We start from the raw sequence: 16,028 nt of genomic DNA, 5'->3' as shown, positions 1-16,028 counted from the left end.
TATAAGTTATGAAGAAAGCAGTAGCAATGAAACTGTAACGATCATCGTGCTAAGCTAACGGATGGGTCAAGTCATTCACATCATTCTCTAATGATGTGATCCCGCTTATCAAATGACAACTCTTTGTCCATGGCTAGGAAACTTAACCATCTTTGATTAACGAGCTAGTCAAGTAGAGGCATACTAGTGACACTCTGTTTGTTTATGTATTCACACATATACTAAGTTTCCGGTTAATACAATTCTAGCATGAATAATAAACATTTATCATGATATAAGAAAATATAAATAACAACTTTATTATTGCCTCTAGGGCATATTTCCTTCAGAAATACCATCGGCTTGTCCTTAGCATACATAAGGATTGGGCCACTTGCCGCACTTTATTACTTTTCTTACTATTCATCTTGTCACAAATTATCTTGCTATCAAATTATTGTTACAACATTTACAGTGAAACCTTGCTAAAAGAACTTGTAAATTCCTTCTCCTTCTGGTTGGGTTCGACACTCTTATTTATTGAAAGGACTACGGTCGATTCCCTATACTTGTGGGCCATCACTTCCCGATTGCAAATAGAGGAGGACGGCAAGGTGGTGGACCCGGCGACAACAATAATAGATCTTCCTCTTCGCCAGGTTCATCCAATTTCTGCCAAATCTTCCTTAAGTATGGAAATCACACGGCACGGGACTGCTGGATTTGCTTTGTTGAAGAGTATCAACAAGAAGAAAAGGTTGTTGGTGTGGTGCCACTGATCATGTCATTGGCGAACTAGAAAAGCTCACCTTCAGAGAAAAATACCCTGGATAGGAGCAAGTGCACATAGCCAATGGTACAAGTATGGATATAGGTCATGTTGGTCATTCCGGTATTCGTACCACTCATCGTAATTTAACGTTGAAAAATATTCTTCATGCTCTAGTACATCGAAAAGTCTCCTACCTGTCCATTGATTTACTCGTGACAATTGAGTCTTTATTGAAGTTCACACATGGTTCTTTTTTATCAAGGATCGGGTAACGAAGAGAGTAATTCCTCAAGGTCAATGTAGAGGTGGTCTTTATTCCCATGTTCCAGAGTATTGGATGTCAAATGTCCCCTTGCCCAAATTTCCTAAAAACATTATGTGAATTCAGAAGCATACGCATTCATGATTTACATTGCATATTTGGTTTTGAAGCAATCATGACCAACTCTTGAACTCAAATTTATTTAAGAATAATTTGGAGGCCATGAAAGTTTCACAAAAATGTTTTTGAAAGATTGCATAAGGGTAGGAAAGGAATTTTCCTAGGATTAATATTTGCCCTATTTTGTTTGTGTGAACCAGGGTTTGGAAATAGTTTAAACCCTGGATAAAATAAATAAAACAGAAAACGGATTATAAAATAAAATACTTTGCAAATAGGGACATTAGTATTTGACACAAATAGTTTGTCAAAATCCACAAAGAAAAAGTCCAAGCTATCAGAAATATTCCAGAATGAATTTAGGAGAAGTTTTCCTTTTCAGGAAAAAACAAATTCAAATTCAAATTAAGTAAGAGAGAGCAAAGAATAAATAGAATAAAGCAAAAGAAAAAAGTGAAAGGCCCAGCCAGCCAAGCCAACCGAGGCCCCGCTAGCTAGTCAAGCCCAACCCCCCGCACGCGCCTCTCTCTCTCTCTCTCTCACTGCCAGGTGGGTCCTGTTGGAAATATGCCTTAGAGGCAATAGTAAAGTTGGCATTATCATATTTTTCTTGTTCTTGATAAATGTTTACTCTCCATGCTATAATTGTATTAACTGGCAACGCAAATACAAGTGTGGATAAATCAACAAACACGGTGTCCCTAGTGAGTCTCTACTAGACTAGCTCGTTGATTAAAGATGGTTAAGGTTTCGTAAACAAAGACTTCTAGTTGTCATTTAATAACGGGATCATATCATTGCGAGAATTATGTGATGGATAGACCCAATCATAACCTTAGCATCTGATCATGTCACTTAGTTTAATTGCTACAATTGTCTTAATGTGAAGTATCTGTTCCTTGGACCATGAGATCGTGTCACTCCCTAATACTGGAATAATGCTTTGTGGGTATCAAACGTCACCTCGTAACTAGGTGATCATAAAGGTGCTCTTCAGGTATTTCGAAAATTATTTGTTGGGTTGCATGGATAGAGACTGGAATTTGTCACTCCATGTGACGGAGAGATATCTCTGGGCCCTCTCGGTAATACGACATCCTAAGTAGCTTGGAAGCATGTGACTAATGTGCTTGGTCACGGGGATATTGTATTGCGGAACGAGTAAAGAGAATTTGCCGGTAACGAGACTGAACTATGTATAGCGAGACCGACGATCGAATCTCGGCAAGTAAAATATCATGAGACAAAGGGAATTGTATACGGGATTATCTGAATCCTTGACATCGTGGTTCAGACCAATAAAGATCTACGTTGAATATGTGGGAGTAATTATGGCATCTAGATCCTGCTATTGATTATTGATCGGAGACGTGTCTCGGTCATTTCTACATGTCCTCGAACCCGTAGGGTCACGCATTTAACGCTCGGTAACGGTAGACTAGTATTGGGATATTCATAATGATGAGTCCAAAGGTAGTACTCCCTTCGTTTTTATTTACTCTGCATATTAGAGTTGACAGAAGTCAAACTTTATAAAGTTTGACCAAATTTATAGAAAAGAATATAAATGTTTAGCATAACAAATCTATATGATGTGGAAGTACATTCAACAACAAATCTAATGGTATTGATTTGTTATTGTATATGTTAATATTTTTGTTTATAAACTTTTTCAAAGTTTGTAAAGCTTGACTTTGATCAAAACTAATATGCAGAATAAATAAAAGCGGAGGAAGTAGTTCGGAGTCTCGGATTTCTTTGCGACTAGTTAGTTTTTATGTTTCCTGGAGCACTGGTACCTTTGCTGTCATTCGCGCCCTGACAAGCCGAATCTCCTGTTTTACCCTGATTTATTATGTAAAGAAATGCTATGCATTTTGCATACTCTTGGAGAACGAATTGCTGTTTTTGGGTCCCAAACTTTATTAAAATTGAACAATATTCAACGGGATACAAAGATGGTCATGAGGGAAAACAAATTGCTGGGTGTGCATGTACGCATGAGGGAAAACAAATCGTAACTGAGATCGTTTTACACTGACTGACACTTACATGTGATTATGTAGATTATCCGCCCACATCATGCATGTACGCATGTAGTTTTATTCAGCTACTCAGCCGTGAAGACTCGATTTTCCATGCATGTCTCAGTCGAGATCCGACCAGGTGACGGGCAACTCGCCTATGCCGACGTCGACGCCGAGGGCCTTCCACACGGCGGCCGACGTGCTGATCTCGTGCTCGCCGCAGCCCCGCTCGATGTCGCACTCCTCCACGACCATGGCCTCCACGGCGACCCCGCGCGTGGTCACGATGCGGATCATCTTGCCGCACCGGATGCCCCCGCCGTACCACGCCGAGGTCAGCGACGCCAGGAGGAGGTCGTTGCTGTGGGACTTGCCGTCGCACGCCGCTGGCCCGCTGTGGAAGTCGGTCAGCGACATCACCGCCGGGGCGTCGTGGACGCGCTCACCGGAGTCCTTGACCTGGACGTGGCGGCCGGCGGCGCACGACACCTGCAGGAGAACAAGGACGCCGAAGATCGCCGCGACCTTGGTGGTGTTCGCCATGGCAATTGAGCTAGCTCCTGCTTAATTGCGTTTGTAAGCTTTGCCCTAGGTGCTTTGTCTCAGTGCTCTTGGTTGGAGGAGCTTATGTAGGATGGTGGCGCAGCCTGCTGACAAAGAGAGGGACGTATTTACTCATGCTGAGTTGCTGACCTCGGGCGTCTCGTCAGAGAACAGCTCGTGGAAGCCTGTCTGCAGACAAAATAAGGAAAGAGATGCTATAATTGCATCGTTGAGATCGAGTGTTTTTGGATTTCATGGCGCTACAGCAACATGTGTGCCAGATTTGAACACGGATTGGCGGATTGCTCTGTCTCTGTGTTCGTCCACCGATGGAATGAGAGAGTCACCTTTTTTGTTAAATGGACAGAGAATCAGTCGCCGGTGTTTGCGAGGGGCGAGTCTTTTGTCTCCCCTGCAGCGAGATGAAAGAACCTCTCGCCTCTAGAATATTATACTTCAATTTGAAAAAAAAAACGATTATGACGCATCTAAAAATTGCTCATGCAGTGTAAAAAAAGTTTGCGTGACTTTTAGAAAATGTTTGGAGCATTCAAAAAATATTGACATTTAAAAAATTGTTCATGCGTACCAAAATATGAATGTGACATTTAAAACAAATATTAATATGATGTAAATAAATGTTTCTGTAATTTAGATAAAATTTAAAAAACAAAACTGTGATATTCAGAAAATATGTTCAAGCATTTTCAAAGATATATTCCTCGCATTTAAGAAAATATAAATATACAAAAATGTTTGTGTAATTTTAAGAAATGTTCCGTACTATTCAAAAAATAATCTTGACAATTTAAAAAAAATGGTCGCCCATTTGAGAAATGTGCTCATGACATATTCTTAATTGCTATACGTTGTAAAAAAATATTCACTAATTTGATGAAAATGTAGCATTCATAAATATGTTGAACATGTATTTGTAAGTGTTTAACATTTACATTAAAAAATGAAAATATGTATTTGGACAAACGTTCATCACATATTTGAAAAAATGTTCACCGTGCACCAAAAACATGTTACACACGTATACGGAAAATGTACAACGTGTATTGGAAAAATTGGGCATGTATTTTTAGAAAAAATCCAAGGAAACCCCCACATAGAAACAAAGAAGGAAAATCCGCATGGAAGATTTTAAAACCGGTTCGAACCGGCCCCAAGAACCTTGGCAACACTGGTGCGGGTAGCTACAGTGTTTGGCAGGCCGTCAGCGGGTTATGTCTCGCAACAAGCTAGGCAAGGATGCATTTCTTCCGTTGGGCCCCATTGGCGGAGGGCGAAGAATAATGCGCATCTGGTTTTCTCCTGGCCCTGTATTAGTGCAGAGAAGAGATAATTCGCCTGTGATTTAATGATTTGCCGGAGAGATTTGTTCTTTCTCAAAGAGTGATTTCCAATGTATCAATCGAACCCAAGGTGATTTATTACAGCCGAGACTGTTTCCCGTCTGGGCGACGGCCACCCCATGCAAACGCGTCAGGCAACGGGCCCACGGGCGCTCCTGCCCATCCGGGCCCACGTGCCGCCAACGGGCCGATCGCCCGCCCGCACCCGCCGGCCCCCTGTCTCAATCTCTCTCTCTCTCTCTACCCTCCTATGGATTCCATCATTTCAGTCCCGATTCTCCCGATTTTTACTGCCCCGCTCCCCCTCTCCCCCCTCCCGGTCTGCCCAAATCGCCTAGGGTTTCGCCCCCTCGATCCCCGCGCGCCACCGCGGCTCCGGCCGACTCCTCCCCGCCGCCGCACCGCGTGCCGATTGCATTCCCCTCCCCGCGGTGCGGCCGCCACCGCGAGGGAGCGAGCGCGGGGATCGGCCGCTCCCTCCCTCCCTCCCCGCCGGCTCCAACTCGATCTCTTACCCGGACCGGACCGCCGGGGGCGCAGCGTCGGCAGTAGGTGAGCAGTCGGTTTCTTCCGTTTTGATGGCAGATTGGGGGTCCCGGTTAGTCTCAGATTCGTTCGCCCCGCGCCGGTGTGCATTGGTCCCGCGATTAGCATCCCCCCCAGTGTGGTCTCTCAGCGGAGGCATCCTTATTGAGTGTAACGAGAGGGAGATTCGAGTGTCTAGTTCCTTTATAGGTAGAGAAAAGGGGCAGGTCTGTGATTTGTGCTTGTAATGTTCAGTTGGGGCCCTGTTACCACACCGGCCCCTGGATAGACTGAACCTGCAGTGGTGAGCATGTGTGTGCCCTGTGATCACGCCGGCTACCCGATGGACTGAAGCTGCAGCGGCGGCCGGTGAGTGTGTGTTTGAGCATGTTTGCGCGTGTCTAGTGTGCGCAGGAGTACTTGCCAGCATGCCTGTGTTAGAGTACGTTGCCGGGGCGAGGGGATACAAGTTGAAATGTGGAGCATGAATGGCCATTTTTATCCAGTTTATTATCAAGTTTGTAATAAATTAGCACACTGGCAAGTAGCACATTGCCACGTTAGCGAATCGACAGAAGCGCAGTAGCATCGGACAAGGAACGCACCCTAATTAATACCGAATCGCCAATTATATGGTCTGGTCTAACTGGTTTCCTCACCCGGCAAACATTTATGTGTAACAATACCTTTATTTAGACAAAAACAATTGACCCCTCGGGAGAGACAACCCAAATGCATAGCATTGTAAGGTCGAGAAAAAAGCCCAAACGCCAGCCTGTACCTGCCGCTACATCGCGAGTGTACACACTAAGTGTGGGGACTTTCTTATCCCTGATTACCAGGGTTCGACCCATGGTCGGTAGCCCCACTCCTGGAGTTCTTACCACCGCGTTAGACAAAAGGTATATGACCAGCTTTATGTAGGAATAATACTTGTCGCTTGCAGGTGTTAATGGATGCACCATTAATTTGTACTCCCTCCGTAAACTAATATAAGAGCGTTTAGATCACTAGTAGTGATCTAAACGCTCTTATATTAGTTTACAGAGGGAGTAGCATTGTTCAATTACTAGTTCAGCACTCGCGTTACATGTGAGTGTGCTCACAGTTTGCACACAATGAGGGCGCATAAATATATTATTTATAGTAGTGAATGTTCCTTCTGTTGTTTAAAGGTCAAAGTGATTAACAGTGCATAAATTAGTCAGCTGGAATGACTCCTTTAGACTCGCAATAAAGTGTTTTGTTCAAAATACCAAATTTGCAATTCTAACTAAATCGCAATATTGCATTGGATTCATTATTTGTACTGGCTTTCAAAAATACCTTAGCCGCGTGAGTAAATTTTTTTTTAAATGCATTACTCATACATCAGTATGGATTGGTATCACTAAGCTAAGCGGTTATTCACTTATTTCATATTGGACGTCATACTTGTAAGATGTATGTACACCCCTTGCGATGATAATTGTTGTATTAAAGTCATGTACTAATGGTGTATTACAGTTTCTCCATAAATAACATATTACAAGTGTTGATTTCCTATGTTACAGATAAGTCTACTGAGTTGTTATATCATATTGATTCAGTCATATCTAATCTCCTAAATGTTGTTGCCTTATAGGATGATCACACTGTTTGCACAGAGCTGAATCTTTGTGACCATTAGAGTGCTATTTTGGAACAAGAAAACTTCTAAGTGAAGCTGCACAGAGAGAACCTTTAGAGTTGTCTGCTGTTATTGCTTCCATGGTGAGTGGCTGAAAGACTTGATGGAAATGCTTTCTCCTTTTCTGTTTCTAATGGTGTGTATTTTGGAAGGCAACAAATGAGAACCTCCCACCAAATGTCATCAGGCAATTGGCTAAAGAACTGAAGAATCTTGATGAATCACCTCCGGAAGGGATTAAAGTTATTGTTAATGATGATGACTTCAGCACCATTTTTGCTGATATTGAGGGCCCTGGTAAGATCCAGAAATATACTTTGGTTTTCAGCTGCTATTTATTTGTCATCCACATTGCCCGTGCTGCCATGCTGGCCATGCTATTGTACCAGCTTTGCATATAATGGTGTTTTTTTAGTATTCATGGATTCCTGACATATTGTTTATTTAGAAGTTGAGCATCGATGAATCTTGTTCTTTCTGACAATGCATTTTGTAAAATCTCACGTGTTTGAAGTTTCTTTCTTTTCTCTTTCTTATTGTACTACTTTAACCTCATGTTCTAAAAATCATATCTGGACATGATGCAGCTGGAACTCCATATGAGAATGGAGTATTCCGGATGAAGCTATTGTTGTCTCGTGACTTCCCTCACTCTCCCCCAAAAGGTAGTTATCTTCTGGAACTTCCAGAACTGTCTGTACTTTAGTTATTTCTTTAAATAAAGCCTCTGACTGAAAATCTGCATTCTTCTATACTTCAGCTATTTCTTTAAATGAAACTTCTAACTAAAAGTCTGCATTCTCCTTTTATCTGCAGGGTTCTTCTCGACAAAAATATTCCATCCAAACATAGCAACTAGTGGCGAGATATGTGTGAACACGCTGAAAAAGGATTGGAACCCTAGTCTTGGATTGAGACATGTTCTGCTGGTAAGCTAAAGCTGCCGCACAATTCGCCATTCTTCTGTTGAGAGCAATGCATGATCTCTTTGTAAGAGATTACTGAATTTAGATTTAGAAGGACTGCATGATAGCTATGGCCTGGGAATAAAGTTCCGTCTGCTCTCTCACAACATGCGGGAGACTAACTATGAGCTCCTTTTGTCATGTGCCACAGGTAGTGAGATGCCTTCTGATCGAACCATTCCCCGAATCTGCCCTTAATGAACAAGCTGGAAAGATGTTGCTTGAAAACTACGAGGAGTATGCACGCCTTGCAAGGTCAACCTTTGACTATGCATTTTTCAACCCTAGTGCGATGCTCGCAGATCTTTTTCTTACGGAGCAATTTTGGCACATGGTCATGAATCTCATGGCTGCCATTTCTGTCAGATCAGATCGCAGGTGATACTGTGGTTTCGCCTAGAGCTCTGACCTAGGCAACTGATGATTTCATATTGCTCCGTATGCAGGCTATACACCGGCATTCATGCACATAAACATAAGAACAAGTCCAAGAGCGGAGCCATTTGCGAGTCAACCACAACTCTAAACGTTGGCCAGAGCAACAACACCGTTCCGAGCAAGAACATACCATCGGCGCCAGCACTAGTATCCACCTCCACCTCGACCAAAGTTCTCGGCATACAGGATCAGAACGCAGCTCCTTCTGATCCTGCTGTAGGGCCATCAACGGCAAACAAGAAGGACGGGCCGCTTGCCACCAAAATCCCAGCCGAGAAGAGGAAGATGGATGCCAGGAAGAAGAGCCTGAAGAGGCTGTAACAGCGCACCCCGCCGGGATAGCGTCGAAGTGTGGCTGTTGTAGTAGTTAGGAGATTCAATCCCCTACCCTTGATAAGCGACGCCAGATTCAGCAGGTGCACAGTGGGACCGAATGAATAAATAAACCCAAGGGACATCTGATGAATCTGGTGGTTGATTGGTAGAAGTATGCCTGTAGTCAGAACTGTAGTGATGTGAGATGAGATGCATGTGAGTTGCACCCCTGTTGGAATAAACTCTAGTGATGTGCAATGACGAACTATTTGGAAGAACAAACTGTCGCCTTTTCCGCTGATTCTGCACTAAGTTTTGTCTTGTGATATGTTTAGACTGTTTAGTGACACAGAAGCTCCTTGAAAGCGAGCTTAGTGCTAAAGTGAAAAAGGGGATGATATTCATTCACCCTGAACCAATGGGCAGCCGGCACTAGCGATGGTGTTGTAGGGTGTAGTAGCATCTGATGCAGTGTAACAAACAACAACCTGATAAAGGCGTGCTCTTGAGTGCACACCACCATGATTATCTTTCAGCTACCACGGAATCTTCCCCTTTGTGGATCATGTAGGGCTGCCTTCTAGATTGGAAACCATCATATATATAATCTAAAAAAAATGAAGAAGGAAATTTATCATCAAGTTGATGGCATGATTCGGTTCTTGTGCTGACCACCTCCCCTCCAATCTTGAGCCAAGCATACATTTTTGTGAAATTCCGCCGTTCACATCAAGCAGGTGAGGGTCAGCCCCCTCTTTTTGTAGCCTCTGCTCAAGCTCCAGCCCCTGTCGGGCTTCTTTTCAAGATATGATGTGGGTTAAAATTGGCGATGGGTAATCATGTGGCAAGCAAGTACGTACGACCGATCATCGACCTTCCGGATGAGACGAGACGGGAGGAGGAGGAGTCACCGCGAATCCCAACTTCCCAGGCTTTACGGGGGTGGAGTTGCGGGTGCCCATCATGACGACGACGGTCCACCCAAACCCAAAGGTGTCGTGCGTGGCCCAAAGAGGATTCGCGGGGGCTTTCGCAGGCAACTGCCTGCGTGCCTGCGGCGAGCACCGGGCTTCTCATCCTCCCGTGTGCCTTTCTTTGGCCTTTTGGTTTCTCTACGTTTGGTTACTTTCTTTGACTGACCGGTAAAAGAAAGAAGCATCAAGCAGATCCATTTCAAGTGGTGGCGTGGACGGTGGCCGCTGTCGGGCGTGGAGAATTCGTGCTTGGCCGGTGAAGAACAAGTCCGGTGACGCCCTCGCCTTTTGCCCAGGATCGCAAGCCTCGCAGACGCCATCATCGTCGTCGTCGGCGGCGGCGGCACAGTCAGCAGCGACTGTACATCTACAATAATCTACTACTCCCATGCAGCATGATTGTGCTATTGTATTGCCGTGCAGGACTCGTTCTGCAGTGTTAATACTATAATCGATCTGACGTCGGAGGCAGGGTGGTGAGATTTGGCAAGCTTCGTCATTTCGGCCGATATTAAACAATGGAGCCAAGTAGGGGCCTTGCCGATCGATCAATCTATATTTACCCAAGGGGAGGGGGACAAGTGGCCGAGCACGTACAGTTTTCAGTCACATGGATGAGCTGAGCTCAGACTTGATCCTCCTCTGCCTGTATGGGATCATCTACGCGGCGGCTATGCCCATGCCATGCCCGGATCCAACAACAATGGAGCCGATACATAATAAATCAGCTGTTCCCCCACGAATAAATATACAGGTCCTAAAAGTTCTTTCTATACAATATACAATATACAATATATTTGCTGGCTGGCTGTGAGTGGTCGCATTATTTGAAATAGAGCCGCTGCTTTGGCTACCTAGATTGGTGCACAAAGCAACTAGCAAACCACTGCTTTGCTGCTGTGCCACGAGCGAAGCAATACGATCTCTCCATGTTTGAAACCCCAAAATTTTCTTGGATGTCTAGAATTCGTTTGGAAAGTACTGATAAAGTGCCTGCCTTCTAAGTAAGTGCATCCGAGTCAGAGGCGTGGTATGTATGCGCTATGATAGCTTCTAGTGTACCACGTGAGTCAATCTGTGATTGGATGGTTAGAGCATCTACAGCCAGCATCTCCACATTGCTTTGTGCCGCTCCCGTCTAGATCAGGGCAGCAGCAGCGGAGGCAGCCCACGGAAGAACGCAAAGCTCCCCGGCTCGCTATCGAGCTGTTGGAGCGCGAGGCATCGGCGAAGGCAATGAGGCACGTCGAGGAGCGGGAACGCTTGCTCAGAAGGCCTGCCTAGGGTCACATGGAGCTCTCCGACGACGGCTCAAAAGCTCCGACATTGACGATGACGACTCTCCGGCGGACGACGCCTACACCAAAGGCTCCCTGTTGAATTAAGTATTTTTATCGTATGTTTAGGGTACTGTCCGATTGAAACTGCATGTTTTGGTTGTCCGATGATCGTTTGTGCTACAATTATGCATGTTTTAACTAGATTTCATGCTAGTTTGTTGATCTACATAGGTTTGTTTTCACGCGTGCATGTGTTGCATGGATATGAGGGGCCGAATTCGAGATACGCGGGTGCGGACGGACCTAAATGAGGAGTGCCCGTTCAGTGCCGGCGGACGCGCCCGGGCGCGTCCGCGGGCGTTTGAGGGGCCGGATATTCCAAGTATGACTGTACTCCCTCCGGTCCTTTTTACTCTGCATATTAGAATTCTCTGAAGTCAAACTTCACAAAGTTTGACCGTATTTATATAAAAAAATATCAACATCTACCATGCTAAAGTTATACAATATGAAACCTTAAGTCATGACACATCTATTGGTATTGATTTCAGATTGTGAATGTTGGTACTTTTTTCTATAAAGTTGGTCATTTACGAGGCTTGACTTCAGTCAAACCTTATATGCGAATTAAAAAGGACCGGATGGAGTAGATGCTCTTAGGAGGACAGTGATATCCTCAGCCCATCAGGGTTTAGTTTCTAGACTTGACGCTGGTGCTCGCATTTTTCTTGATCTATTTCAGGCCTTTCGCGCGATGTGTGTTCAGTGAGAGGAGACGCTCTCATCCATTGAGAAAAGACGTTTGTGGCGACTTCAACAATCTCAAAATGGTATGGCGGCTTAAACTCTCAATGCGTGTCCGCGCGTGCTAGTGTGTCACACTTGAACACCTACCACCTAGGGAAATCATGCATCCACAGTACACTCGCACCGGTTTCCTCTTCATTAGTTGTACCTCAGCGGATCCTAACTCCATCCCGCCGGTACCAATCGAAACTAATGACCAAATCTACGATCGCATGGACGGGACAAATGTTGTACGTGCATGCACGTGAGAACTAGTGTTCTTTACGAGCCGCCCGTTCAGACGCACATAATGCACGCTGGACTAGATCAACCAGCACCCAATCACAGCCTAGAGGTTTTTTTATCAGTCAACACGACTGGAGAGGGAGCGAGAGACAGGGATACGCGTGCTTGGCCGCTTGCTCGCTTGTGGAAAGCTTCACTCAAGTTTTCAAGGTTCACACCGTGAGTTGTGATGATGGCGACGGCGTGACATCTCCGTGGGGGCGCCATTGTTTTGATTGCCCAGGATGCTAGCTTTGTTTAAGCCCGGCACTTGGATGGATCATGGATGGAGGCGTGTGATCGATGGGTAGTTTCCATGCTTTGCCCGTGGTTGACCTGAGATCATTCACACTTGGGTGGGAAGGTAAAACTCATGGGCCGTGACGATTGCTATTCCCTCCGATCGGAATTACTTATCGCATAAATGGATATATCTAGATGTATTTTAGTTCTATATACATCCATTTTCGATACAAATAATTCCGAACGGATGGAGTAGTTTCTTGTCGAAAATCACCCTCATGCGTCACCCACGGAGAAAACCTCAGCCAAACGTATAATGCCTTTAGCATGCAACCGCGTGACCACCACTTGACATATGAATATGCTAGTGTTGAAGAAACAATGTATGTGTGGCAATGTTAATCAATAGTAACATCGGTTTCACTTGACTAGTTTAAGTTGTTAGTGGTGTAATTCTTTTTTCTTTTTTGCGGGGAGTTAGGACATCTCCAGCGGCAACCCGCAAATTTCCTCTCGCATCCGTCCACGGGCAGAGAAGGGGGGGAGGGGGGGCAGTTCGCAGACAAGGATGCGGGAGGTCGTCATCCAAATTGGACGAAATTCGTTCAAGCACGGCCAGATTTCACATCAACATGACGAATTTCATTGCATTTACATCAAATAAGTTGTGCTCCTACGGCTCTTGAGGTATAATTAATACACCTAATATATGGTCACCGGTGCTTGTTCCCCGTGTCCGGCCATGAGCCCTGAGGACTGAAGCTTTGCCTTCTTCAGTTCCGCCTAGGCGCTCTCTAGCTCCGCCTCCGGAGCCCCGAAAAGTGAAGTTGTCCGCCTCCGCGCCGCCGTCAAGCGACTAATCAGCCTTCGTTGTTGAGCCCACTAAGCTTGGCGTTGACGGGAGGGGAGAAGCGGTGGCCTTTCTGGGACCCAAGCGCCGGCGACCTACCGTGCACTACTCTTTCTCGCTGCCGGCAGCGCCTGCGAACTTTGTCGGCTTCGTGATCGTGGTGGCGGGGCGCGGTCTCGGCGGAGCCGACCATGTTGTCCTCATCGTCCATCTCGCCAAACACTGCCTCATCCGTCTCGTCACATTCCTTGTAGGCGGACGCCAATTCTGTCGGCTGCTGGCAGTACCGCCAGCGGACGGAGCGGTAGGAGTCAAGCACCGCCGCTTGCTCTGCCACATCCGCTTCCACCGTGATCGCCCTGCCAGGGGCGAGCTGCTCCTTCGCTTGCTCAGCCACGTCCTCGTCCGGCACGATCACCCTGCTGGTCTGCTCCTCCACCTGTAGGTGCTCCTGAAGAAGTTGGTGGTTGTGGGCGGGGTGGGCCTGCGCCTCCCGGAACTGCTCCTCCCGCTCGTCCCGCACCATGTCCATGTAATGGGCACGGTCCTAGCCGATGGTCATGGTGCAATGCACCGACGAGGGTGGCGCGGAGGAGAAGAGTAGCACCGGCATCGTCGGCCACGTCCTCCATTGGGACGTTGTCGTCCTCCGGCTACAAATGGCAACCATCTCCTTCTTCTGGTCCGGCGTCAGCCCGTCCCAGAGAGCTTTGGCTCAGGAGGAATCCTTGGTGGGAGTGGTGCGGAGAGGGATCGGACACGGACGACTGCGACTATGGCCGGGGCACTAGTTTACATAGCAACGGTGAGCAGCAGAGGGACGGGCGGGTGGAGCCGGAGTAAACGCCTCGGCAACCGCGTGTTATTACCGTGATCAGAAGTGGGCATGGGTGTTGTCCGGATGCTTGCAAAACCCCCACGTTTGTCTCCGAATTGCAGGAGAAAGTATATTGAGGCCGTGTCCCAGACCGATATAAGACCGCGTTGGATGCGGTCCGAACAAGGCTGTTCGAACATATGCGAGCGGTTTAACGGTCGGAGTTGAAGATGCGAGTAGTATAATTCAATGTTTAAGAAGTCTGTGTTGACACATCCTGACATCCCCTAAGCCATCGTCTGCCATTTCGTGACGGATGCGGTACAATTTGAATATTTGATGCATCCCAAAAGAAAGAAAGGAACAAAGAAAATGAAGTCGGACCGTAGGATCTCGATCCATCCCAAATTCTCAATGGTGAGAATACTTTTAATGTCCCAAAGTCAACTAAACACACATATGCAAGTACTTAAATCTGTCAAATTGCAATTCTAAACGAGAACTAGCTACTGTAGTATACATGCACAAGTCGGTCAACTCGTGCGATTCTAAATTCGAATGACAACTACACATGCAAAACTAAGGTCGGTCAACTTTGCAACTCATAATTCAAGCAACAACTGTGCACACAGATGTGGTACTATGTAGTAGTAGTAGTTACAAATGACCAGGTCAGAGCAACAATACCTACTGCGTACTACTTGGAGCTAACGATCGATGGCACTACAAACCAAGCGGTAGACAACAACGCGAATGGATTCTCACGACGTCGGCGTCGACTTGGAGCGTACAACGTAGCACGTAGGAAGAAATCAAGAAAAAGCAGCGGCCCGTAGGCTGCCAGCACGAACAGGCCACGGGACTACAAGTCTCACTGTACGTAGCCGTCGCGTGCGCATGCATTGACGGGCGCCGACGCCGTCCGTCGCCATTGACGGGACGCATCGTGTCGTGCTCGTGTACGTGCACCCATGAAATGAAAGATTCCACGAGCATGGATTGTCGTGCACACACACATACATTGTTTATTGAGGCACCCAGCTGAAGGGCCGAACCTTTTCACAAAATCACGAGAAGATTGTTACGTGGGCAAACAATGAGTAGAACAATACGCGAGCATGTGGCAATTCCGAGAACATGGGTGCCTGGACACGACACGCACGCTTCTCTCGTGCATGGCTTCCGATCACGATTTTTCTCAAAAGATTATGTGGACATGGCTGAAAACGCGCCCTGACCAAATGTACCGCGCGACCATCGCTTGCCATATGAATATGCTAGTGTCGAAGAAAAATTGTGTTGTGTCAATGTTAATCAATCGCAACATTGTCTTCGCTCGAGTAAACTAAGTTGTGCGTGGTAATTCCGTGTTGAAGGAATCAGTGTTCACACATACTCCCTCCGTTCCTAAATTCTTGTCTAAGACAAAATTTGAGACGGAGGGAGTATATATCTCTAACCCGGCCGTCACCTACCATTTCATGACGGGTGCGGCACAACTTGAATATTTCATGCATCCGCACAAAAAGGAAAAATTTGAAGTCGGCCCATGATTCATCCATCCCCAGTTCTCAAAGCTAAGAACTACTAATAATGTCCCATAGTCAACTAAACACGCAGGTGCACATACTTAAATCTGGCAAACTGCCCGTCTCTAGACGAGAAACTAGAGTAACATACGTACATGCAAAAGTCGGTCAACTCGTGTAATTCTAAATTCGAGCGACAGCCACGCATGCAAAAACAAAGGTCGGTTAACGAGCAGTTCATAATTGGAGCAACAACTATATGCACACACATCACAAATGTGGTGCCTG

At 46.0% G+C, this 16,028-nt stretch overlaps 1 protein-coding gene across 1 annotated transcript; it reads left to right on the top strand.

Annotated features, from left to right (window-relative positions):
* The first annotated feature begins 5,336 nt into the window (after positions 1-5,336).
* On the top strand, positions 5,337-9,277 carry LOC119329709 (ubiquitin-conjugating enzyme E2 22-like). The gene is made up of 7 exons (XM_037602783.1): positions 5,337-5,616; positions 7,214-7,341; positions 7,411-7,555; positions 7,846-7,923; positions 8,075-8,187; positions 8,375-8,478; positions 8,670-9,277. The coding sequence occupies exons 2-7, from the start codon at positions 7,339-7,341 to the stop codon at positions 8,980-8,982; spliced, it is 756 nt and encodes a 251-aa protein (XP_037458680.1). The 5' UTR covers positions 5,337-5,616; positions 7,214-7,338; the 3' UTR covers positions 8,983-9,277.
* Positions 9,278-16,028: the final 6,751 nt, after the last annotated feature.

Source organism: Triticum dicoccoides, chromosome 7A (assembly GCF_002162155.2).
Source record: "Triticum dicoccoides isolate Atlit2015 ecotype Zavitan chromosome 7A, WEW_v2.0, whole genome shotgun sequence".
NCBI classification, from domain to species: domain Eukaryota; kingdom Viridiplantae; phylum Streptophyta; class Magnoliopsida; order Poales; family Poaceae; genus Triticum; species Triticum dicoccoides.
Note: the sequence above shows the minus strand (reverse complement) of the source record. Positions and strands in the feature narration are given on the sequence as shown.